Source organism: Barbus barbus (genome assembly GCF_936440315.1).
Source record: "Barbus barbus genome assembly, chromosome: 33".
Classification (NCBI taxonomy): Eukaryota; Metazoa; Chordata; class Actinopteri; order Cypriniformes; family Cyprinidae; genus Barbus; species Barbus barbus.
Window position 1 is genome coordinate 23293199 of NC_136761.1, and position 24763 is coordinate 23317961.

The window sequence follows — 24763 nt, forward strand, 5'->3', positions numbered from 1 at the left end:
TGCAGACACGGTTTAGCCTTTTGCCAAAGATTTGTTTTCATCCAGTGATTCGAGCTGACTAATAATGGACAGCCTTGAGGGCTTTAATGCCAGATGCTTTATTGCTTGGCATTTTTGCAACAGATGTGTGAATTTAAAAAACTACCAAATATTGCAACTCTGGTTGCAACTTAAAGTACTTGGTGAATCTTTTCTAATCATCTAAAATACACTACTGTTCAAAAGTCTGGAGTTGCTTTGGAAAGAAGTGGATTTATTTGATCAAAATAATAGCTTTCTTATTTTAATATATATATATATATATTAAAACACTATTTATTCCTGTGATGCAAAGATGAATTTTCAGCATCATTACTCCAGTCGTCAGTGTCACATGATCCTTCAGAAATTATTCTAATATGCTGATTTGCTGCTCAAGAAACATTTCTTAATATTATCAATGTTGAAAACACTGCTATTTTGTGTTATCTGTAAGATAAATCTTTAGTAACTCTTTCAATGATTTTACAACCACTTTTGATCAATTTAATGCGTACTTTCTGAATAAAAGTATTTCTTTATTGTTTGAACAATCTTACTAGCCCAAAACTTTTAAATATATCTGAAATCAAATGATCAATTTTATACATTTAAATCAAAAGAAAGAAAAGCAGTATGCAGCCAAGTTAAATGTATGCAAGCTTAGTATTAATTTAGTACAAACTAAATTAAATGTTCATATTTATTGGTCATGCATTCAGCAAAATAGAAAAAAATAAAAGGAATCAGTGTTAGATTTATGAAATATCTACACAAATGTTTTCAAAACATAGGTAAGTGCAAAAATTATTTTGCCTCAATTCAGTTGAGTTACAGACTTGATTCTAATATATTGATATCAGATATATTAAGTTATTTTGTAGTTAAATATACGTATTTAATTACCACTAGACTGCGTAATTTATAGCTGTTGCACTTGCTGTGCAAGTTTCATGTACTATACTCAGCTGTCTATTTCTACTCTCATGATAAAATAATTTAAACTCAAATCAATATATTATGTACATGTATGCAGTAAGTAGCTGTGTTGGGGTAGTCAATAAACTGATCACCCTATCTTGGCTTATTTTGTGCTATTGAGCGGCTGGCTGTACACTATTTCTAACTTATAACTAGCTCCACATGGAATCAGAAGTCTGCAGAAAGTTCTGAATGCCTGTCATTCACAAACTTCTGCCTCCCCTTGGGTGTTTGTTTATATAACATTTTTACTAATTTGATTACGCTTTTAGCTACCAATACAAGTCTGGTACTCTCAGCTCTCCTTTTTCCATTGTTCTACAAAATTTCCAATAAAATCAGCACAGAAAATGCAAAAAAACAGTCAGTAAGCTGTGTTTGAATTTGCTCATAGCAGTACAATGACACTCTAGCACATCAGTGATTTGAGAACTAAAGCTACCTTAAGTTTTAATGGTGGTGAGAGTTATTTGATTCTTCTTTGTAGCTTGATCCAAATGCCCTTCTCGGGACGCAGAATGAGTTCCCCCAGAGGCCGCAGTTCCTCACGGCTCTGACATGCCTCTACGTCAAAGTGACGCAAGATCATAGCAAGAAGTACCTTCTCCTCCATCATGGCGAAGCGCTGGCCTGGAGCCACAGATACACAGACAAAGAGAAAATGGGAAAGAGAGAATAAGGTCTCAGAACGGCAACAAGACTAAGAGAGGGGGGGGAAGTTCATGAAGTAAATTTCTACATATGCTCTTATTTGGAGCTTTCGTTCCTGGAAGGCAGTTGGAGATGAGTTTGAGTGCTGAAATAATAAATCTCCAAAGGTATGTGGCTCTCGTTCAGTTTCTTGTTCAGAAGCTTCTTTTGTGTGGCCAGCGACCTGAACCTGTGAGCAGCACTCGCTGTGAAACAATCTGTTTTATTCAGAGGTGGGACAGAGGCCAAAAGGGAGGATAAGTACACTGCATCTATCTTTTAACTATCCATGCTAAATAAGCAAATTGACTCTTGGGTAAAGTATAACAGGAAGAGAAAACATACTGTAAACGCAAGTTCTCGAAACGTGTTTTTTTTAAAAGTTTAATTTCTTTGAAATTGAAACTTGAGCATTGAATTTTTGGAATGTGAGCTCAATGTTCAAACACATTCATCTAGCGTGTTTATATACAGAAACAATATAGCACAGTGGAATGGAAATACGCATTCTGTGGAATAGAAAAACGAAATCCTGCTCCTGAAACACCAACATCCTGCAGATTTTAGCTACAACCAGCTCAAAAACACTTGCCTAGAAGTTTCTAGCGAGTCTGAAAACACTGATTCGCTGGTTCAGATGTGTTTAATTAGGGATAGAGCTAAACTCTGCAGGACGGTGGCCCTCCAGAAACAGATTTGTACACCCTTGACAAGTTCTGAGGATGTTATATGACTAGGGTTGGGAACCAAGAACTGGTTTCATAAAAATTCAATACATAAATATATATTGGAACTGAATGATGCTACTGATTCTACATTGGGAAACAGGCTCAACATGTGCTGTCTGTTTGCAGAGCAAATGACTCTAATGAGCGGTTTCGTTTTAGTGAATCAAACACATGAAAGTGTAGTCCAATTCCCAAACAAAGGTCTTTAGTGAGTCAGTTCTTTTTAGTTAATCAAACACATAGCACACAAGAAGTATTGTCTGATTCCCAAGCAAACATTTCAAGTGAGTCAGTAGTAAATCAAACATATTGTGCTCAATCAGTGCAGTATAATTCCCAATAATGTCTCAATTGAGTCAGTTCTTTTCAGTGACGCAGCTAGTATAGTCTGATTCCCAAACAAATGCCTCTAGTGAGTCAGTACTTTTTAGTGAATCAAACACACAGTGCACAACAAGTATAGCCTGATTCCTAAGCAAAGATCTCTAGTGAGTCGGCTCTTTTAAGTAAATCAAACATATAGTGCGCAACCAGTGGTGTAGTCTAGTTTTTTGTAGTGAGCATACTGTGATTTTCCCCCCTCCCTCATCCATCCCAAAGCGACACCCCATAAGCACTCAGTCACTAATGTGTTCAGTATGCATCTAAATGTAACTAACAGCAATATGAAAGACTGCTTATGTGATATCAACATGTCAATTTATTATAAGCAACAAGACTGCCAATGACGAGACTGGACTGATCATCTAACTCAGCCAGTTAAGAGCTACATTTCGTTATGTTGGCATGAGAAAGTCAGCATACTGTTGACTGTGTGAAAGATGTTTGGGACAGTTGACTGATCTGTCACTGCTTCCAGGGCCATAGCTGGGGTTTGTGGGGCCCCAGTGCAGGTTGTACTTGTGGGCCCTGTTTGAAATATGAATGAGTTTATGAATGAACGTGTGAAAGTTCTGTCACAAAGATGTTGTTACGTATCCTCGCGCTTTTTAAAGTGGGTATATGGAGATCCTTGACCTTTCGGTATACGCCGTATACCTGCGTACACCACTGTGCGCAACCAGCGCAGTCCAATTCCAAATAATGTCTCAACGGAGTCTGTTCTTTTTAATGAATCAAACACATTTCACACAGTTAGTATGATTCCCAAACAAATGTCTCTAGTGAGTTGGTTCTTTTTAGTGAATCAAATACTTAAATGCAACCACTGTATATTGTACTGTGTATTGTAGTGTGATTCCTGAACAAATGACTCTTATGAATAATTTTTTTAATTAATCAAAAACATAAAACTTTCAACTAACTGTGAGACTGAAATCAGCATAATCTTTAAATTCTTTTTGATTCCCTTCCCTATAAATATGGCCCATCTAATACGATGTGTTATGGTACAGTTTTAGACCTTTTTATCTTATGTACACACACAACCCCATCAAAAAGGCTCTTGTACCCCCTCATTAAACACCAAAACAGAAATGTGTTCATTTTTACAATAATTGATATTATTCTGAATAGAATTCAGCATAATCATTTCTATTGTCAATTTTTCACCCAAAATTTGTGTTATCATTCTGTTCTTTTTCTTACCGATGCAGTCTCTTGGCCCTGCAGAGAAAGGGATGTATGCATATGGATGCATCCCTTTGCTGTTCTCTGGCAGAAACCTTTCCGGTCGAAATTCCTCAGGTTCTGGAAAGTAGCGCGGGTCCCGGTGAAGAGCATATGGTATGATAACAGCATTCACTCCTTTTGGGACCTTGAACCCATCTGCAACCGAGCAACACAACACCAGCAGTCTTTCAATTATGTTATACATGTCACATGCTTTAACATTTGAACAGGATTCAGCACTCTACACCACTACATTTGGCTTAGCACACACCAAACTATACTGCTGGGTTGGAGACAGAATAAAGCTTTAATAAATAATTAATAAACGGATGCATTTATTGTGTAACACTTTCCATCCTAAAAAGTTGCTGTTTTCCATCCAGATGCCTTGGCGTGAAAGTATCTTAGCTCTGTGCAAATAAACACTCCGGTTGCTTCATATTTGACAATGGAAGATGGAAATAGAAGCCGTGACATCTGCTGTTATGCTGAGGTGCAAATAATGAGAGTGGCATCAAAAAGTGCAGATCTTTGATCTGGCAGTGTCTGGCAAGGTGACAAACTGCTGCCACCTACTGATGTGACAGGTCTCGCAGATGCTGCGTGCAAACAGAGGCACGGAGGGGAAGATCCGCAGACTCTCCTTGATGACACACTCCAGGTAGCGCAGCTTTTTAAGGTCCTCCACTCCCACGTGGCGGTCTGTCGAACCTGCCAATCAGAACGCAGGATACGCAGCTGAACTCTACAGTAAATGAGATTGTTATGAAACATTCACAAGCATCTAGATGCTTTCTTGAATACTCCAGAACAGAACAAATTGTTTTATTAAGAGCACATGGTAGGCATTAAAGCTCAATAATATGTGAGAAAGACCTATTTACCAAACACTTCCTGTAGTTCTGCCTGCACTGCCTTCTGGACCTCAGGATGGGAGCCAATCAGATGTAAAGCCCAGTTCATTGAAGCTGCTGTGGACCCTGTCATAGAGAACGGTTCTTCAAACAATGCACTGTCTTCACAGAGTTTCCTTTTGTAGTTTTATTTGTACCTCAAACATGAAGGTGTCCACTTCTTCCTGAATGTCCTCATGACTCAAATTCTGTCCATCCTCATAAGTAGTTTTTAACAGCATATCTAAGAAGGCCTGTCTTTTCCTTGGCCCCTGGTCAGAATCACTGTCAGGTTCAGAACCCATGAACTTTGCTCTCTCCTTGATGACCTTCAAGAAAACACAGAAAATACTATAAGAATAATCTGGAGGTTGGTATTTGACACTCATTTGTCTTTTTTGGCTAGTGTCATACAGTCATAGTACTATACAGACCAGAAATAAATCACTTAATTTTCCTGAAACAAACATATTTTGACAATACATTGTGTTATTTGTTATTGTTAAATAAATAATTGTCTTTTTTTGTTGTTAATTGAAATAGAGCTGAAATAACATAATAAAATATAAATATTAGATGAAAAACCTGGCAAGAAAAATAATTCTAAGTAAACAGGTAAAACTAAACTCAAATAAAAAATAAAGTTAAGAGTTATAGCTAAATAGCAAAAAAGTTATTTAAATATAAACATTTAAAACTAATAAAAAAAGACAAAAGCACATAACAAAATGACTAAAACAACAATTAAAACTGAAAATAAAAACTAATTCAAAATATTAATAAATTCTACAATAGAGTAGGGTTGATTCAGAATAATTGGGATATTTTTTCCTAGTCATCTCAATGACAAAAAGTGTCCCAATTCACCTGAATTCACCCTATAAATAACGATGATGTTCACTCACACTTGCAGTGAAGGAATGGAGAATCTTTAGTCTCTTGGAATGTTCTTTGCCTTCCTCTAACTTGTTGTAGATCCAGTCTAGCCACAGCCATGGTGCTCTCTGTCTCTTGGTGATGATGTCACTCATCCTGCAAGAGGAATATAAACAGTAGTGTCAGTTCTTAGAGAGAACAACATGGCTTTCCCATGTATTCCCTATGCTCTAACATTGAATTACACTAGACACTTTGGACATACTCAGAGTCAGAATTGCTCTGAGCATAGATCTTCTTTCCCATTGCTGTTTCTGTTTCAGACAAACACATACCATGTGCTGTTAACAGTTATTAACTAAACAATACACGTAAGGCCTTTCATATTAGCATGCATAAGCAGTATGCAAACAGCAAAACCTGATATTGTGCTTTCAGACTATATATGGAAAGACTGAATGTACCGTACCGCATATGATGTCCCAAGCACATAATGTTATGTAGCTGAAGCAGTTGAATGGCTCTCCATCCATGTGCTTCTGCATCTTTTGAATCAAAATATCGGTTTGTTCACCTCCAGGAAGTCGGAGAGGATGGAGAAGTGGAAGGTTGGCGTCAGCATTTTACGCCGGTTACGCCACTTCTCCCCTGTGCTGTGGGAAGAAAATTTGGGAAGAGTCAAGTCTGTGACCTCAAGATAGCTTTAATACTGTAAAGTGAACATGGAGATCATTTTATATTCAACTTCTGTGTTTCTGGACTGCTGCGTTTGGACAGATGGCCAGTGACCCTGTGTCCAGTGTGGCTGATTATAAACTACTGTGCTTTTGATAGACTTTGTTTGCAGTGCTTGATGCAAGCTGCTTTTGAATATGAGATATGAGATCTGCCAGTTTGGCAGGTGGTCCTCTACCGTATGTGAAAAAGTTTAGTTTGACTTTAAATGTTTTGAGCTTTCAAGGACATGATTACAGCTTTTTAGATAAAGATTTCATTTTGGGTCTATGCACCTGCCTTTAACCATGAATTTTTTTAAACACTCCCCTCAGCTACCATTCGTCAAAGGAAGAGGTAAACCCGCCCCAATCTCATTCAATTGGTTAAGCCACTATTGCTGTGTCAAGCTGGTCAGATGCTCAAATAAACAAAGTCTTCCACATGCTGGGTAAAATGCGTCTACAAATTATTGGCTTACTTACACTTAGTCTAATATTGATATATATTAAGAAGGAAGAAACTATTTTAACTTCTTTTAGCTATTTTCCTAAATTTACCCTATTCATCTTCATAATACATCTACAAATCATGTGTTATGTTATCAGTGAGCATTACAACAGACTGTAAAGGAATTATAAAAAGAAAGCAGTGTAATTTTCTAAAAATTGCGGTAAACCCATTGTACCTGGTGAGCAGGCCTGTGCCGAGCCAGGGGTGCAGGAACCTGTATGAGTATGACTTGTCAAGGTGTCTGGAATTGCTGAGGACCACCTGATGGGAAAACATAGGTTTGAGAATGAACTGGCAACTGTGAAGAAAATTATACACAAGTAAATGGAAAGAAGAAAATTTCAGTAACAGGCACCTCAATATTCTCTGCATGATACAGGATCAGAAAGGGAACTGGACCCACCCAAACCTTTGCTAGAGGAAGGTGTCTGTTTTCATTTGTGCCCTCAATAATCTGGTTGAAAAAATCTTCAACAGAAACACACTTTTATAATTTTGCAGTGTTAAATGATCATTGTTAATTGATGCTAGTTAGAAAGATCACAGTCTCTTACCGCCTGCATTGGTTTTGAACTGCAGTGCATTGCCAATGATTGGATAAGTGCCCGGCATTCCTGGAATTGGTCTCATTTCATTCCATTTTCCTATATGATTTTTAAGTGGATGATATGTAGTAGATGCCAATAGAAGTAAAAGAACGGCTGTGAATATAATCCCCAAAATGTATAATCCAAAAAGGACACCCATTTTGTTTGGATGAAGCTGGCCGTAGCTAATGCGCTGAAAGAAGTGCACAGGCTGCTTCACCGTGAACTTCAGACTTAACTGTTTTACTTGCTTAGTACAAACAGAGAGAGAAAAAATACCCTAGGCTGATCAAACAGATGGCGTTATGATACATAACTGGGACGCATACAGGTTATCTGTGGGTAAAGTGCCTCTCGCTAAAACATTAACAGACAGCAGTGGTAATGGAGCAATAGATAATGATCTGGCATATTACTGGAGGCTTTGTGTGGCTTGTATGTGTGTCTGTTTGTGTGTGTTGTGGTTTATTGGCACAAATTCAGCGGTCTTTCTCCTATGAAAGAGCTCTGCCAAGTCTTTTGTTAAAGATAGAAAAGCACCTTTTACCCTGAATGGCCAACGGATTTCATTCTAGTCATCTCTTCATCAAAGTATGATATTAGTGCAAAAAATATTACCAATATTATTGGTGAAAGTGAGCACAGATGAGAAAATAACTTGTAAAGGCATTCAGGGAACAAGCATCTAATATTCTCTGATGATCACTGTGATAAATCACTGAACCTTTGCAAAATTATATAACAATTGTATTGCAAATGACTCCACCAAGCAGATAAAAGTCTCAATAATATTTTGCTGAACCAAAGAGTTTGGTAGAATTGATATCACTGAAAAATAAAAATAATTAGGCTATGAATTGTTTTTTAATCAACCTGTTGGCCGCAGACATCTGTTTAAGCAGTATGAACAAATAAATATTATACTTTATACATGATATATGCATTAACTTACTATAACAAAAGATGTTTGGCATTCATTCAAAGGAAAAAAAGGGGGAGGTCATTAGTCCTGTTTGCTCCAGTTGTTGAGGTCAATGTGAAAAACTGTCAAGTCCATAAACTGAAGGCACAGCATGTGACTGGACATCCGGTGGCAAACCATACAGCAAATCACAATCAACTGAAATTATGACAGTGCATAGGAGTCTATTGTATTCATAATATCTGGCTCATTAAGCTTTCGTGTAATTACAAAATTAACTCCCCTGCTATGGCATGACAGGTTGAAATTTCTTCCTCACATGCACTGGAAACCGGCTCAACTGTTTCCGATTATTCTGGCCACCTGAAAGCAGATGGTATTGATGATTTACTCAGACTTAATGAAATATTTTCATTATGTGAATCTCTTCTCTAACAGGACTGTGCCTTGTTGAACGTGTTAATTAATCTCCAGTGTCCTAAAAGCTAAATAAATAAAATAATTCTCACTTTTAATTAAAGCCCCTTTGTCATTGCTTATTTTTCTGGATCATTCATTTGTTGATTCTATGCAGTCTATGGAGTATTGACAGCAGAGTTAATTGGTTCAGGCTTTAAGGTTGTACATTAAGTAAACAAACAAAAGGCAATAGATTTAAACTATGTGACACTAACTAATAAAGTGTTGTTTCTGTATTAAATTAAAGGTAATAAGCAGTAGCGCACTGACCTATAGATCCAATCAGGGGCATGTTCCCTCCATCCCCGTCAGTGCAGGGTAGACGCCTCCTGCTGGGTGTGACACATTCCAAAAACCCACTAGCTGTAGAGCTGGTGGTGCCCATACTGAAGCCTGTCACACCCATAGGTGTGCTCTCACCTAAGAGACATACAGAAAAAGCTTACATTGTCATCTTATTTTTCTTATATGACTTTCAACCCCGAATTCCTGAAATGTTGGGACGTTTTTTTAAATATGAATAAAATGAAAACTAAAAGAATTTCAAGTCACATGAGCTAATATTTTATTCACAATAGAACATAGATAACATATCAAATGTTTAAACTGAGAAATTGTACAATTTTATGGACAAAATTAGCTCATTTCAAATTTGATGCCTGCTAAAGGTCTCAAAATAGTTGGGACCGGGGCATGTTTACCATGGTGTAGCATCTCCTCTTCTTTTCAAAACAGTTTGAAGACGTCTGGGCATCGAGGTTATGAGTTTCTGGAGTTTTGGTGTTGGAATTTGGTTTTGGTGCCTAATATAGGTTTCCAGCTGCTGAAGAGTTCGTGGTTGTCTTTGACCTATTTTTTGTTTAATGATGCGCCAAATGTTCTCTATAGGTGAAAGATCTGGACTGCAGGCAGGCCAATGCAGCACCTGGACTCTTCTACTACGAAGCCATGTTGTTGTAATAGCTGCAGTATATGGTTTTACATTGTCCTGCTGAAATACACAAGGCCTTCCCTGAAATAGACGTCATCTGGAGGGGAGCATATGTTGCTCTAAAACCTTTCAGCATTCATAGTGCCTTCCAAAACATGCAAGCTGCCCATACTGTATGCACTTATGCACCCCCATACCATCAGAGATGCTGGCTTTTGAACTGAACGCTGATGACATGCTGGAAGGTCTTCCTCCTCTTTAGCCCGGAGGACACGGCGTCCGTGATTTCCAACAAGAATGTCAAATTTGGACTTGTCTGACCATAGAACACTTTTCCACTTTGAAACAGTCCATTTTAAATGAGCCTTGGCCCACAGGACACGACAGCGCTTCTGGACCATGTTCACATTAGGCTTCCTTTTTGTGATTCAACAAAGGTCTTCGGCCTTGTCCCTTACGCACAGATTTCTCCAGTTTCTCTGAATCTTTTGATGATGCGATTTGCAAAACTTTTGCAATTTGATGTTGAGGAATGCTGTTTTTAAAGTATTCCACAATCTTTTTACGCACTCTTCCACAGATTGGAGAGCCTCTGCTCATCTTTACTTCTTTACGAGAGACTCTGCCTCTTTAAGACATCCCTTTTATAGCTTATCATGTTACAGACCTGATGTCAACTAACTTAATTATCTGCTAGATGTTCTCCCAGGTGAATCTTTCAACATTTCTTGCTTTTTCAGCCCTTTGTTGCCCCAGAGCCAACTTTTTTGAGATCTGTAGCAGGCATCAAATTTGAAATGAGCTCATTTACTGGATAAAAGTGTAAAAGTTCTCCGTTTAAACATTTGTCATGTTCTCTATGTTCTATTGTGAATAAATTATTGGCTCGTGTGATTTGAAAGTCTTTTAGTTTTCATTTTATTCAAATTTTAAAAAACGTCCCAACATTTACGGAATTCGGATCGTATTTTTAGGAAGTAAAAGTGTAGAAGGCAAATCCATGGTACTGTATTTTGTGTTGTTCCTCATGTCACTGGCCAGATCAGGCACCTACTTTGTAAAAGTGACCCACCTTTGACAAGTCCTCGACTTGTCCTCATGTTACAGGCAAAATCCATGGGTGTGAAGGACCTTTTCATAGGAGTGTCTGACTGCAGAACAAAAACGTGGCATGAGTTACATCTAACAATAGACTCCTCTGTATTTACCTCCTATTTCAAGCACTGTTACGACAGCAGGAAAGTATCTATATCACTTTCTTGTAAGAGGTGGTGTCATGTTTCTACAAAGTTGTATAGAAATGCAGTTTTGGTATTTGGATTTGTTCTAAATTAATCTGCTGGTTACCTGGAAACCTATAGCTACAACTGAATAACATCTGATATCACAATGATGACTCCAAACTGTATATGTATGTCGTCAAGACTTCTGTTGTGTTGTCATCTGCAAGGTATGCTGTTTTCATCTACACAACTGTACTGTAATCATAATTGCATGGTAGATTTACTCTGAATGTGTGAGTAGTATTGGGCCGAGACAGAGACTCCAGCATCAGGGTGGGCTCTCTCAGAGGTGGGAGGTTCTTTACTGCGTGCATGACACTGGTAGTGCCGCCTCTTAGGATCCTTCCTCTGAGCTGAGAAATACAGAGAAAGATTACAGCTTTGACTGTGAAACCAAACTAAATCAGTGCAGACTGAATAGCCGTTTAACGGTTTAAATTTTTTTCTTTCCAATTAATATTTAGGTATTATTTTTAGATATTCTGAATTTTCTGTAAGAGGGCAAAGGGCGACCATGCTTACTGTTTTCAGTGTCAAGTCAACCAGACCATGGAGGCAGTATGCCCTTTTCACCCATTTAAAAAAAACACTGCTATCTCTGTTTACAGATATCAAAGTCCACACAGCTAGCTTTTCTTCCGTGGGATGCTGAAACACCTTTCTGCTTGTGGACTTACACTTAAGTTCCCAAAACCAAAGGCAGCTGCTCTGCTGAAAGGTTTCAGATTGGTTTTCACCATGTCAAATAAATTCAAATCTAATTCAAATGAGATAGCTATGCAAATATTTATTTTTTGAGATAAGCAAATATTTAATCACTACAATACTTGCTTCCCTGTTAACAGTTGTAAAAATTATTAAATGAACATCTATGAATTATTATAACCACTCCATCTGTCTGTATTTAAATTATTTTCATTAACCACAAGTACATAATTGTGGGATATCATTAACCATGAAGGACATATATTCTGTCTTTAAAACCCAACTACATGAAGTCATTTTTGGAGACAGGATGTTACATAAACATTTGATGTCTAATTAACTTTATGTATTGCCTGCTTTTTTAGGTTTTGAAAAGTCGTAAGATGGCTGGTCAATGCTAATGTGTTTGGTTTCAGTAGAGGTGTGAAGGACAAGGTTGACATAGACTTTATCATGTATAACTAGTATAAGCCAGTGGCAAATGTTAAATCCAACAGATTATGTTTGTGAAATATGTATGTTTCATGTATCTACACTACCATTCGAAAATCTGGGGTCGGTAATATTTTTTATGTTTTTTTTAAAGAAGTCTTTTGTTCACCGAGCATATGTTATGTTATAAAATATTAATACTGAAATAATTTAAAATAAAATTTTTCTATTTGAATATATTTTAAGATGCATTTTTTTCCTGTGATGGTAAAGCTGAATTTTAAGCATCATTACTCTTCAGTGTTTAGTGTCAAATCCTTCAGAAATCATTCTAATATGCTGATTTACTGCTCAAGAACATTTCTTATTATTATTATCCATTCTTAATACAGTTAACCACGATACATTATTTCAGGATTCTTTGATAAACAAAGTTAAATTTTTTAAACAGTGTAAAAGTCTTAAATTTTTACAGAAATTCATTGCATCCTTGCTGAATAAAAATATTCATTTCTTTCAAAAAGAAGAAAAAATCTTACCCCCGAAGTTTGAATGGTAATGTACTGCATGTATGTGAGAAAAAAAACAAAAAAATCAAGGTGGTGAGGTGGTGTTACCTGCACAAGCCTGGAAATAGGTGCATAGTATTCTTGCTCTTGAGACTCAGATAGTATCAGAGGAAGCCTGTGACTCTGAACGGCACTCACCGGTGGAGAGGGCAGGATTTCATTCACAGTGGACCTGAGAGAAACAAAGCCAAGAACACATACTTACTCTAATTAGCATTCTGCATGTTTACCCATGCCTGATACCCCTGCAGGAGCTTAAAGCTACTTCTGTGATTTTTCCAAGTGATGACAAGGTTAAATGTGTTACAGTTAATAAAGTGCAATGCAGCTTGAGGGACCAATTTAACAAGCGCTTTTAAAAGAAGTCTGCATTTCAAAAGAAGGTCTCGGCCTGTTATAAAGGGACCCCAGTAGACCCTGCATTGAATAATCTGCAGTCACATATTCTGAAAGAATTGCATCATGCATAAAGGCGTTGTTGCAACAGAACCTCTCGTATCACATTCTTCAAGTAAAACTTGTGAGGATATAAAATGGAGCACTCAGAGGTATAGTTCACCCAAAAAACATTCTTAGAGGAACACATTACGCTACACGCAGCTACAATGAATGGGGACTGGAGCTTTCATGCTTCAAAAAGAATGCTACAAAGGTATCTTAAAAGTATCATAAAAGCAGCCCATATGTTTTGTGTATTACATTCAAGAGCCATATGAAAAACAGTCCAAAACAGTTCATTACAGACAGTCTCCCCTCCAGGGAGCTGTTAACCACTGCAACTAGATCAGTCAGTGAGTGAGTTGAACTTAAGAATATAATCAGTATGATTTATCAACAAATCATTCAGACCAGTTTGTTGAACTATGAACTGATTCAATTGAAAATATCTGACTCAAAACAACAATTTGCTCACAATTTGTTAAAATGAACTGGATAATAACAATTGTCTTCTATAGAGCTGCTTTATAGCTGAATCAAATTAGTATTGTAAATAATGAAATCTACAACATTAACACTGTTATTGAACTGTTATACCGCTGTGCAAAATTACTGATAAGTCCTTATATGTCATTGGGATTGACGTACAGTTTGTCTGAGAATCATTTTACTGACAATCATTTTCTTTGATAATATTTTAGCAATCATCATACGTGTTTTCTATGCGCTGTTTAGAATCAGAAATAGTGATGCCTAATTCACAAATAAATCACTGATTGGTCAAATGTGTTTGCATATCTGAAATGATTAAAGGTTTATTTTGATTCATTCAGACAGTTCACCCATGCACTGAATCATCTGCAGCGGTTTCTCACACTGGAATAGTAATAGTCTACAGCAGTGAACACACACACACACACACCGTGAACACACACCCGGAGCAGTGGGCAGACATTTATACTGCGATGCCCGGGGAGCAGTTGGGGGTTCGGTGCCTTGCTCAAGGGCACCTCAGTCGTGGTATTGAGGGTGGAGAGAGCGCTGGACATTCACTCCCCCCACCTACAATCCCTGCCGGCACGAGACTCGAACCCGCAACCTTTGGATTACGAGTCCGACTCTCTAACCATTAGGCCACGACTTCCCCATTAAGATCCAAAACAGTATTAAAAAAGAATATAAAAATAAAGGCAACCTTTGTGAGTGTGTGATAAAAGGCTAGAAAAGCCCGTTCAGAACTAATGAAGTGAAAAAATGTGAAATGAATCAGACTTCGCTACTTTTTTCCTTAAATTTCATCATAGTGCCAACTAGGGAGAAGAACTAGGGTGGATGTCAATATTATTAATGAGTACTGACTTTAACTCTGTATTACTGAGTCTCTACTGCATTTTACTTGTATATGTACAGAGTTTGTTGTGTGTTTTTGTTTTATGCTGTGATTTGTATTTTTAATTTTGTGAGGTGACCTTGGGTGTTTTGAAAGGCGCCATGAAATAAAATGCATTATTAATTTAATGAAGCTCCTCACACAAAGTTATCATATAGCTTTAAAAACTTGAACCATTATGCAAAATTCATGTGGACAACTTTTATGATACATCTATGACTCTCTTTTGTTATTTTAAAGCTTTCTGTTTGTGTTCCACAAAAGAAAGAAAGTCACATGGGTTTGGAATAACATGTGAACAGTTCCTTTAAACTCTTTAATCATGTGTGCGCAGTTACAGCTCACAGTCTAGTTCCTCGAAAGATTTGGCTTCCATTTCCTGTGAGGTTGTGGTACATCCGAACCCTGCCACTGAGTCTGGGGAGTCTGCGCTGGGCTGCAGGTTTCTGTAGGAGTATACCGGATCCTCTCAGAGCCTGGGTCTTCACACACATCAACACGCTCGCTCCATCATCTGGGTCATACCTTAAGAGGAGCCAAGACAGATCGAGTTGTAGGTCTTCATTTGTTTTCATATTGTTTTATCTGCAGTTAATATATTCCTTAATTCTGCTCATCCTTTTTGTCTTAGAAAAATAGAAATATTATTTTTGTAGGGTTAGATATTAACTTTCCAAAATCCAAAAGACTTACAGGGCTCTCTCACTAAATCCCTGATGCCTCTGTTGCAGTGGCTTTGCTTGGATTGTCATAACACCATTTAAATTAATCTTGTAGGCACTCGAGTCCTGACAGAAGAAATGACACATTAACAATATGAAGACAAAGTAATAATCAGGACGTGTTTTGGTAAGTTGTCACCTGTCCATTATTGCCGCATGTGGATAGGAATGTGGTTCTGCTGCTGGAACCTCTGGACAACAGAAGATGATGTCCTTTAACAGGGGGTTGAGATGAAGGCACTTGACTGGAGCTCTCTAATGTTCTCCTCTGTGTTGCTCCATCTGATGCCCAGAGAACATTAGGGATTTACAGAAATCACTAACAGTGCACTTAAGTGCTGGCAGATTAACAACTGAATTTCATTTTATTACTCCGAAATGCCATAGAGTAGCACAAACAGACTTGGGGACAAATACAGTTCATGCTGATGCCTCAAGGATCCTTTCTTTGTTCAGTTTTTATCATTAATAATTATTTTTTAAAAACATTTTTATGTATTGTTTACAAGTTTACGCCAATTTGAAATGCTTTGACAAAGACAATTGTCCTGTGCTGATGTATTTCCTATTGAAAGTGAAGTTGAACGTAAAGGTTGTGTGGGCCATATCAAAGCGTTCATCCATTTTGTCATGGTTTCCACAAAAATATTAAGCAGCTCAACTGTTTTCAACATATATAATACTATTAATCAGCATATCAGAATAATTTCTGAAGACTGGAGTAAAGATGCTGAAAACTCCACTTATGGGGTCTTTAAGTATGCAAAAGCTGTGTTCTTCACCCACCCAGGATCAAATGATCAAACATGTACTGTTGGCTAATTGTACTGGTTTAAACATTCAGTAATTCAGACACACCCGGGAGCTGTTTCTCCCAGTACTTGTGTAAGAGCTCCTCCAGAAGACCCACCACCTCCCTCCATATGTCATCAAACAGCTCATCTGCAACTGCGTCACGGATGCATGCATGAGGGGATACCGGGGGGACCCCACCCCTGGGGGCCACGGATGAAGATTTCCTCTGATCCACCTCCTCCTCTTCCCTACAGTCAAAATAATTATGCAAGTTACAACAAAATATTCCCTTCTGCACACTATTAACAGTCCATTTATGGTGAATAAAACTGCAGAAAACAGGGCGTAATGAGGAAGCATAGCTTTTACAGAATTTAGATGACCAGTTACTGAATATCTATTGAAATGCAAAGAAATTTGATTCAATGGAAGGTAAACTGGGGCTAGTTGTCACAATGACAAGTGAGTTTGAGTCAAAGATCCAGTTATTTGTATGTGTTTACTCACAGATTATTATTATTATTTTCCAAACTAAAATTTAAATATCATGATAGTCATGATATCCAATATCATGCATTTAGTTTTATATGAGTATGTTGTCATATGTGTTCTTAATGTTATGAAAAAACTAACCATTACTGAGACATATTGTCATAAAAGTGCATTTAATGAACTGTATCTTTTTTCTTGGGCAGTACCAGCTGAAATGTTTTTTAGAAGCCAAGAATTTAAGGTATGTGTATTTTGAAAAATAAAATTAAAAAGTAAAAAGTGTGACAACTTGACTCAGTCTTCCCTGCAATTATGGTTTATGAAGGAAAATCAAAAGCTATTCCTGCTTCTGTTGCATAATAATAGAGGGGAATGATTAATATTACTTTAGTATATTAAGTATATAAATCTTAGAAAAACATTCTTAGCAGATTGAGTAAGGATAACTTGTAACGTACATTTCCTTTCCATCATAAGCCAAAAACTCCTCAATGCTGCCCTCTGCTTCATACACCTCCTCTTCCTCAGTGAGGTCGAGTGAATGCTCATAAAGAGGGGAGCTGGAGTTCTGGACAGACTGCTCACACCAAAGGCCCGGGGCCAGACTGCGGCCTGCTACATACAGCCTGCAGGCAGAGGGAGAGAGAGAGAAATGAGGGAGGAAGCAAAATCTCACAACAGCCAGGCCAGACTGATAAATGCATCGCCTGTGGAGTGTTCAGTGTGGAGTGTCTTCATAACATATTGCATATTTTTAATCAGGTGAGAGGCCTCCTCCTTGAGGGTTGGTTTTATGTGTTATATCAAATGTATAATGTATGATAGGCTTCAGTGCATATTTCAAAACAATAGATAAGTGCAGTCAAGCAAAAAGACAGAGCTAAGCCCAGAAACCAATCAATAGAGTGAGCCCATTAATCAAGAGATAAAGGACCCCAAACATTTTTTGTAAGATAAGACTGACCTTAAAAAGTTCAGGGGTAACTCCAATGATAAACATAATACTGTGATAAATTGTACATAATGACAAGAAATTGTAGAAGAACATTAGTTTAACTTGAACTTGCATCTCTTCATAAAATCTACATATATACATAAAAATGGTATTATATTATATTATAGTTCAAGACTTTTGAAAGAATAAGTCTCTTATGCTCACCAAGGCTGCATTTGTTTGATCAAAATTCAGTAAAACAGTAATATTATTACATATATTTACAATTTAAAATAACTGTTTTCTATTTTAAAATATTTTAAAATGTAATTTATTCAAGTGATTTTTCCAGCCTTCAGTGTCACATGATCCTTCAGAAATCATTTCAATATGCTTATTGGATGCTTATGAAACATTTTCTTCATATTATTGTCAATGTTGAAAACAGTTGTGCTGCTTAATATTTTTTGTAGAAACTGTGATACATTTTTCAGGATTCTTTGATGAATAGAAAGTTCAAAAGAACATTTTATCCTAAATCTTTCGCAACATTTTATGTCTGTACTGTCACTTTTAATCAATGTAATGTGTCCTTGCTGAATAAAACTATTAGCTTCTTTAAAAACCTTGCTGACTGCAAACTTTTGAAAAGTAGCACATCTAATTATTTTCTTTAAACTAATTTATTGATTTTATGACACCTGACTTGAAGCATTTCATACAAAGGAGGTGTGAAGCATTCCTGCACGCAATGCCTGTAATCAAATAGGGTTGCTTGAAAAAAATAGTGTGAGCTTTCTGTTCTTTCCTGACAGGTTTTACAGGCTTTTTTCCAACCATCTGCACTGGCCCTCAGCCAAACAGACCTCCATCACTGCTCAGTGCCCTAAATGGAGCCTCAAGAGGACTCATTAAGTCTCAGTGAACAACTATTAAATGGAACCACACATACATCACTTTTTCATTCGTTCTGTTTTCAGTGAGAAAACGTTTTATACAGTTTAAATAATGAAAGAGCTAAAAATATCCTTAATGAGCTGCTATATCCTTAAAACAAAGCTAATCAATAATCGGCATACATTTGCATTAACAGTTAATCTAATCCATGTCCTGTATATCTGTTATTTTTTCTTCAAATTAATTTAGTTAATTTAATGTTATTGAGGGGCTCACTCGCTATGGTCTTCTCTTTTGTCCAGACAGCTGGGTGTGGAGAAGGAGGTGGTTCTGGCACTGGACTCTCGTCTGCAGATGTACTGAACACCCTCTTGTTTGGGAGGCTCCAACTGATTCCCTAAAATTCTGTGGTCAAGGATGAAGCACAACAAGACAGTATCAATTGGCAGGTAGAAATTATTTGAAAATCCTTTTCAATTATTGAATTTGCTGAATTTTTATTTTTTTATTTAAAGGGGATGAAGTAAAGCAATACAAATCTTGTGGAAAAGATTTATACCCCAGGATTATATGATGAATAGAACCTATTATTGATTTTTTTGAATTTTGAAATTCTACATTTACCTAGCCTTTTTAGCCACAGAACAGTCAACTTTCTCTCACAAAGATGCTGTACCTGAGATGAGGGGTGTGTCCGTTCCACTCCTCACACTCCTCCTGCAGGGACTCCGAGCGGCTGCTGACTCTCCCCTCATACAGCAGCTCATCCACAGAGTTAAAGAGCTGACGCACACGCTGTGTATTCGCCCGCTCAAACTCCTGCACGCAAGCCAAACCAAACAATAAACCACTCGATGCACAAAGCAAATAATCCCACAGCTGAGGAGATGGTGCATCTAGTGAAACATTTGAAACAGTTAGACACATGCACTAAAAACAGGAAACTGGGAGAGTCTTTAAAATGATACACAGAACAATGCCTTGATGTCTCTTATTGATCTAGTGTTAGCTATCAGGTGCATATCAATTACAATAAATTGCAGTGTTGTATGCCATTTAGAAATTCACTGATAATTCATTTTACTTTCCAATTCAATTCCTGAACGTCAACTAAGGTAGCAAAATTTCGAAAAACAATAATGATATATATTTTTACATGGCTCTCTGGTCACTTGCAGGTCACTTCAGTATGTTTGATATAAATCATATAAATAACGTGTAAATAGTTATTACAATACAATACAATACACAGATTTTTAATACATGTATGTAAATACAGCTATTTCAGTTCCCTTTCCTATCTTTCCAATTCAGCTTCCTTTGGAGTATGGCCAATTCTTAGTTCTTATGAACTTAAGAGTAAATTTAAAAATTCATGAATTGAATGGAAGCTGATCCTAAAATTCAGACCAGTATTGATGAAAAGGATACAAAACATCTGGAAGAAGAACTGAGACATTACATCATATCTCCAGGAGCAGATGGAGCTGTGCTCTGTGGAGAGTCCGGGGCCAGTGCCTGGGCTTCCGGAGCGGGAGGGGAGGTGACTCACAGGGGTAGTGCCACCGGCAGAGGACTGACCACATGACGAGATACTACCAATGAAAAAATGTGGCATACATATTATTGTTTTCTACTTTCAAAGGGCACTAATACTCAATTATGTTGTACAGCTAATACCTTAAAATAAGGTCTGAGTATTCTACAATGAAAATAATGATTGTGTTACCTGAGACCACGGTTTGGGACCCTGGTGACACTTCTGGTGAATGGGTCAGGCACTGAGCTAATGCTTTTGTCAGGTTCGTTGAGCAGCTTTTTCCTAATGCATAATACAAGGGAATAAAAATGGAAAAAAGCTCCATTGATGCTGTGCACAGAACAAGTTGCAGCGATGCATTCAGAGACAATAAGCATCCTGTGTTTAACCTGTTAAACTCCATTTACAAAACATTCTGCTAATTCTTTTATAATTATTATGCATGCAGCTTTATAACCTTGTATTATTTCAAAGGCTACATGTAACTTGTGCATAAAATGTATTTGTCTCACAGCAGGACCATTTAAAATGTACTAATCAAGGCTACTGTAATAACTTTGTTATGAAAAACATATCCACCTCCAGGCATCAGGGGGTCACATGATGCTGTCGCCTCCAAGCTTTCACTCTTTGTCTCAAACTGCCTCTAATCTATCTAACAATTATGTCATGAATAATTTAGACGGTACAAGATCAAAGTACAATATACAGAGTTGGAGTGTCACATTTATCACCATGACAACAAGAAGCTTTATCTGTAGAAGTTTACACAGTAAAACTGAGAAATTATAAATTTATTCACAATTGTTTTTATTGTTTCAGAATTTGAAGATGTATTGGGTCTTTTAAGATTCATTAGCTCTCAGTATAAGTATTTATTAAGATCTTTGTTAGTAAAATACAGTACGTGCTTGTTATAATCCACAAAAATAATCATACCAAACATTTCTAAAAATGGATTTACTGTACTTAATATGTGATCTTTCAAAACCAAATAACAGCAAGATGTTGCATCAGTGATAATTACAATGGAATTATTGAAGATAAAACTTGCTTAATTAGTACAAATGACTTTGCTGATGTAACAAAAGCCATTATCAAGCTTCCAATAATGCATAATGTTAATGTTATGATGAGTTGTGATTGTTACTTCAAAAACTCCTTCAAAAATGCCATAACTTCACAAATAACTTACCCAATTACAATGAGTCCAGCATGTCTGCCATGGCACGCTGCCCTGTAGCTGTCTGGGTAGTGCGAGAACACAGGAGGTATGGTGGCCAAAGATGGGGCCCACCCAAAGCCCAATGCACAGTGCATGGGTAAAATATTCCTCTATGGTATGTATGGCACCCAGCCCAACAACTTAAAAGTAAGACGGCAACATTCATACATACAGATTAGCCATTAAAAATCTGTGACTTCTTGTTTCCTCTGCAGGTCAACATGAATGTCCTCCTCTTCCCCCCCACCCTGAGCAGAGGTGCCTCTGATCTGTTCCTTCAGCTCCATCAAGGGAGTGTCTGGACACGCTACAGTGGCACAGCACAGGTCTGTCTGCCTGAAAGTCCCCACCCTCCCCTGGATGACTCACAGGTGTGCACACCTTACCATTCATCCCAGGAGTCTTTTTAAACAGGCTTTTTTCCATCTCGGAATATAAACATTCAGAAACAGAAATGTTTCTAACTTGGCATTTTTTCAGAATATCCAGCAGATATCTAAAAATAAACCTGACTATAGTATGTTACACCAACAAAAGTAATTTTAAAGGAATTGTTCATCCAAAAACAAAAAAATACAGAAAATGTGATTACCCTCAAGCCATCCAAGATGAAGATGAGTTTGTTTCGTCATCAGAACAAATTTGGAGAAATGTACACATCATTTGCTCACCAATGGATCCTCTGCAGTGAATGGGTGCCGTCAGAATGACAGTCCAAACAGCTGATAAAAACATCACAATAATCCAAAAGTGATCCACACCACTCCAAACCATCAGTTAACATCTTGAAGCAGAAAGCTGCAAGTTTGTAAATCCATGATAAAGACATAAATCAAATCATTGCGTCCAGCTAAAATATGAGTCCTCTCTCCATAATATTACTTTCTCCTGTGAAAAAAAAAAAATCATCTTGTCAGGAGAGAAATGTGCACAGATAAAGCACCATTCTAAACAAATATGTTGGTAGATTTTGATGGAAGAGGACAACAGAGGATTGACATTTTCTCTGGAGGAAGCATTATTATTGATTATGGCAAGTAGCAATGGTTTAAAGTTAAAATGCTTCAATGATGGATTTGTTTCTTATAAGCATGCAGTTTTTCACTTCACAAGACATTAATTGATGGACTGGAGTTGTGTGGATTACTTGTGGGTTATTGTTTTTATCAGTTGTTTGGACTTTCATTACGGCACCCATTCACTGCAGAAGATGTAAGTGATGTAATGCTAAATTTCTCAAAATCTGTTTCAATGAAGAAGCAAACTCAGCCTACATCGTGGATGGCCTGAGAGTGAATACATTTTCAGAAAATCTTTAATTCCCTTAAAGGGTGAGATCAGATAAAAAAAAATATATATACAGTCTAATCTAAGGTCATCTAAGTCGCATACCTATAATGCAGTATTTATACAAAAGTACTCCGCTACTTCTTAATAGATAAAGAAGACACAAGACCTCTCTGTGGAGCACAAACTGACATCACAGTTACAGAAGATGTAATGCAGAGAAAGGGGAAAACTAATTAGCTGCGGGTGAGGGCTTCAACGGTTGGCAGGGGTCAACAAGGAAGCCCAGCATCAGTAGCAGCTCAGGTTTCTCTTACAGAGCAAACAGCAAATAATTTCAACAGGTTGCCCGCCAGGGCCTAATGAAACATGCATGACCAGCATGGCAGCAGAAAGCCTCAGCTGACTGACATGGATTCTTTCTCTTGTCTGCCTTTTAGCAGCAAGCACAACGAGACAGTGATTTCATTCAGTACAAGCCTGTCGAATTTTACACCATTCCAGGGTTCAAATAACATTAAACCTGACTTGTTAAAACAGTTGTCTAGTTTAACATAATATCAAGTAATATATAAATATTTAGCTTAGTGTATCTAACTGTGTATGTTTGTATGTAAATTGGGTTCTTGATGTTGTGTTATCTATCTATCTATCTTTACAATTTTTATTTTGAAAATCGGTGCCTTGTTTGACAAAAAATGGTTAAGATTATATGTAATTTCACTGAACAATTTCTAAGGCCTTGTATATTTCCATTCCACATTTATTCAGAAGACACAGTGCCTGGAAGGCAGGGTCTTCTAAAAAGGTCTTCTTTTTAAACCTGCATCAAAGGAAAGCTACACTTTTGCCTTCAACAATTTTCAAAGATCAGCTCTAGTGAGAGACTTCAGTCGTAACTAAATGCTGGTGTAGATTGAGCAATTAGATATGCTCGTGCCAAAGGAAAGACTATACCCTGATTCTATAACATTAGTCTTGTATTAATTAGTCATCAAGTACTGAGCACAACTCAATTAAATATTGACGGTCGTGCCACAAAAGAACACAGTTTGGACTGTAGGCTTCTAGGTTTTATTTATTGTACACAGCACTAAATAACAGTGTTGCCCCTTATTCCTCAAGTGCATGTGTAGTAAACTTCTTAAATAGCCTAGACAGACATTTTAAAATGTAAATAACAAGGACATTCCAAACATGTGTCTGGCATGAAGCCGAAAGATAAGGCGCTTACTTGAAGCTGTCATCTCTCTTTCGAACCGGACTCATATTTGCCTGAGCTCTTCTTGTCCTCTTCCATTGAGGTGTTCGCTCCGACTCTAGCAGAGACTTGGTGAAACCACAGCGATATTGTCTGTCAGGAGAGCCATGCTGGAACTCTACGGTCTACGGTCACCTGCATTACTGTGACAACAGACAGAGCAGGACAGGAGCTGTCACTCACGAACCGGACTCTGCCACTATCTGCCATTAACATACCTAATGACAACCACAGTGCAAACTCCGGGGAAGCTAATTAAGAGTTGCTCCCCTCAGCGGAAGTCAACACACTAGGCCGAGGGGTTATCAGAGTTATCTATTGTTTTTACACACACGAGTGTATGTAGGTCTATACGTTTCAAACGCGTCTTAAAAGAACGCTTAAATAACCACAAATAAATAAATAGATAAAAGTTAAAGTCAGATCTCTCCAAGAGGCTGTGCGCTCAACAAAAGTCAAGAAGTAACCATGACAACAGTTTTCCTTTCTAGCGCTTAGTACATAAACAAAACATCAAAACTGTAGCCTAATTATTCATCGTTTTTTCGTTTCTTCACAAAATTGGCATGTAGTCTATATCTCAAAATGTTTAATTCAATGAAATTTAATATACATTTACGTTACATTTTAAAGCATAAAAGTTAAAACGGTTTACAATAATAAAGCATATTACCTACATGATTGTTAAACCAATTAAAGATCCAAGACACTTAAGCTCTGCTCTGAGGAAATAAAACAGAAAGTGTAGGCTACTAATCATCCTATGTGTTTTTTTTTTCTCTCTCTCTCAAATATATCATTATGTTAAAACAAAAAACGGCTAAAACCAGCCTAAGCAGTCTTAGCTGGTTTAAGCTTGAAGTAGCTGGT

General features: G+C 37.3%; 1 protein-coding gene and 1 pseudogene across 2 annotated transcripts; both read right to left on the reverse strand.

The window, feature by feature from the left end:
- Positions 1-545: 545 nt before the first annotated feature.
- On the reverse strand, positions 546-7781 carry LOC306853224 (cytochrome P450 4V2-like; annotated as a pseudogene). The gene is made up of 11 exons (XR_013786056.1): positions 7579-7781; positions 7380-7492; positions 7200-7285; positions 6267-6450; positions 6045-6111; positions 5827-5953; positions 5080-5250; positions 4913-5008; positions 4605-4739; positions 4005-4184; positions 546-1629 (listed from the first exon to the last, which is right to left on the reverse strand). The product of XR_013786056.1 is annotated as a cytochrome P450 4V2-like (transcript).
- Positions 7782-8610: 829 nt separating this feature from the next.
- Positions 8611-23961, reverse strand: LOC306853607 (protein FAM149A-like). Its single transcript, XM_079391142.1, has 15 exons — positions 23867-23961; positions 20310-20402; positions 20043-20175; positions 19257-19399; positions 18857-18985; positions 17208-17375; positions 16321-16505; positions 15602-15744; positions 15434-15528; positions 15086-15265; positions 12961-13084; positions 11431-11559; positions 10996-11074; positions 9263-9412; positions 8611-8896 (listed from the first exon to the last, which is right to left on the reverse strand). The coding sequence occupies exons 1-15, from the start codon at positions 23899-23901 to the stop codon at positions 8820-8822; spliced, it is 1863 nt and encodes a 620-aa protein (XP_079247268.1). The 5' UTR covers positions 23902-23961; the 3' UTR covers positions 8611-8819.
- Positions 23962-24763: the final 802 nt, after the last annotated feature.

What these genes read in the sequence shown, in the direction of transcription:
- LOC306853607 (XM_079391142.1), bottom strand. Translation starts at nt 23,901, where the DNA reads ATGAGTCCGGTTCGAAAGAGAGATGACAGCTTCAA. An exon ending in AAAAGAGAAGACCATAGCGA is followed by an intron (nt 17,376 to 18,856) that starts GTGAGCCCCTCA and finishes CTCTGCCTGCAG; the next exon opens with GCTGTATGTAGCAGGCCGCA. An exon ending in GGATTTAGTGAGAGAGCCCT is followed by an intron (nt 15,266 to 15,433) that starts GTAAGTCTTTTG and finishes GCTCCTCTTAAG; the next exon opens with GTATGACCCAGATGATGGAG.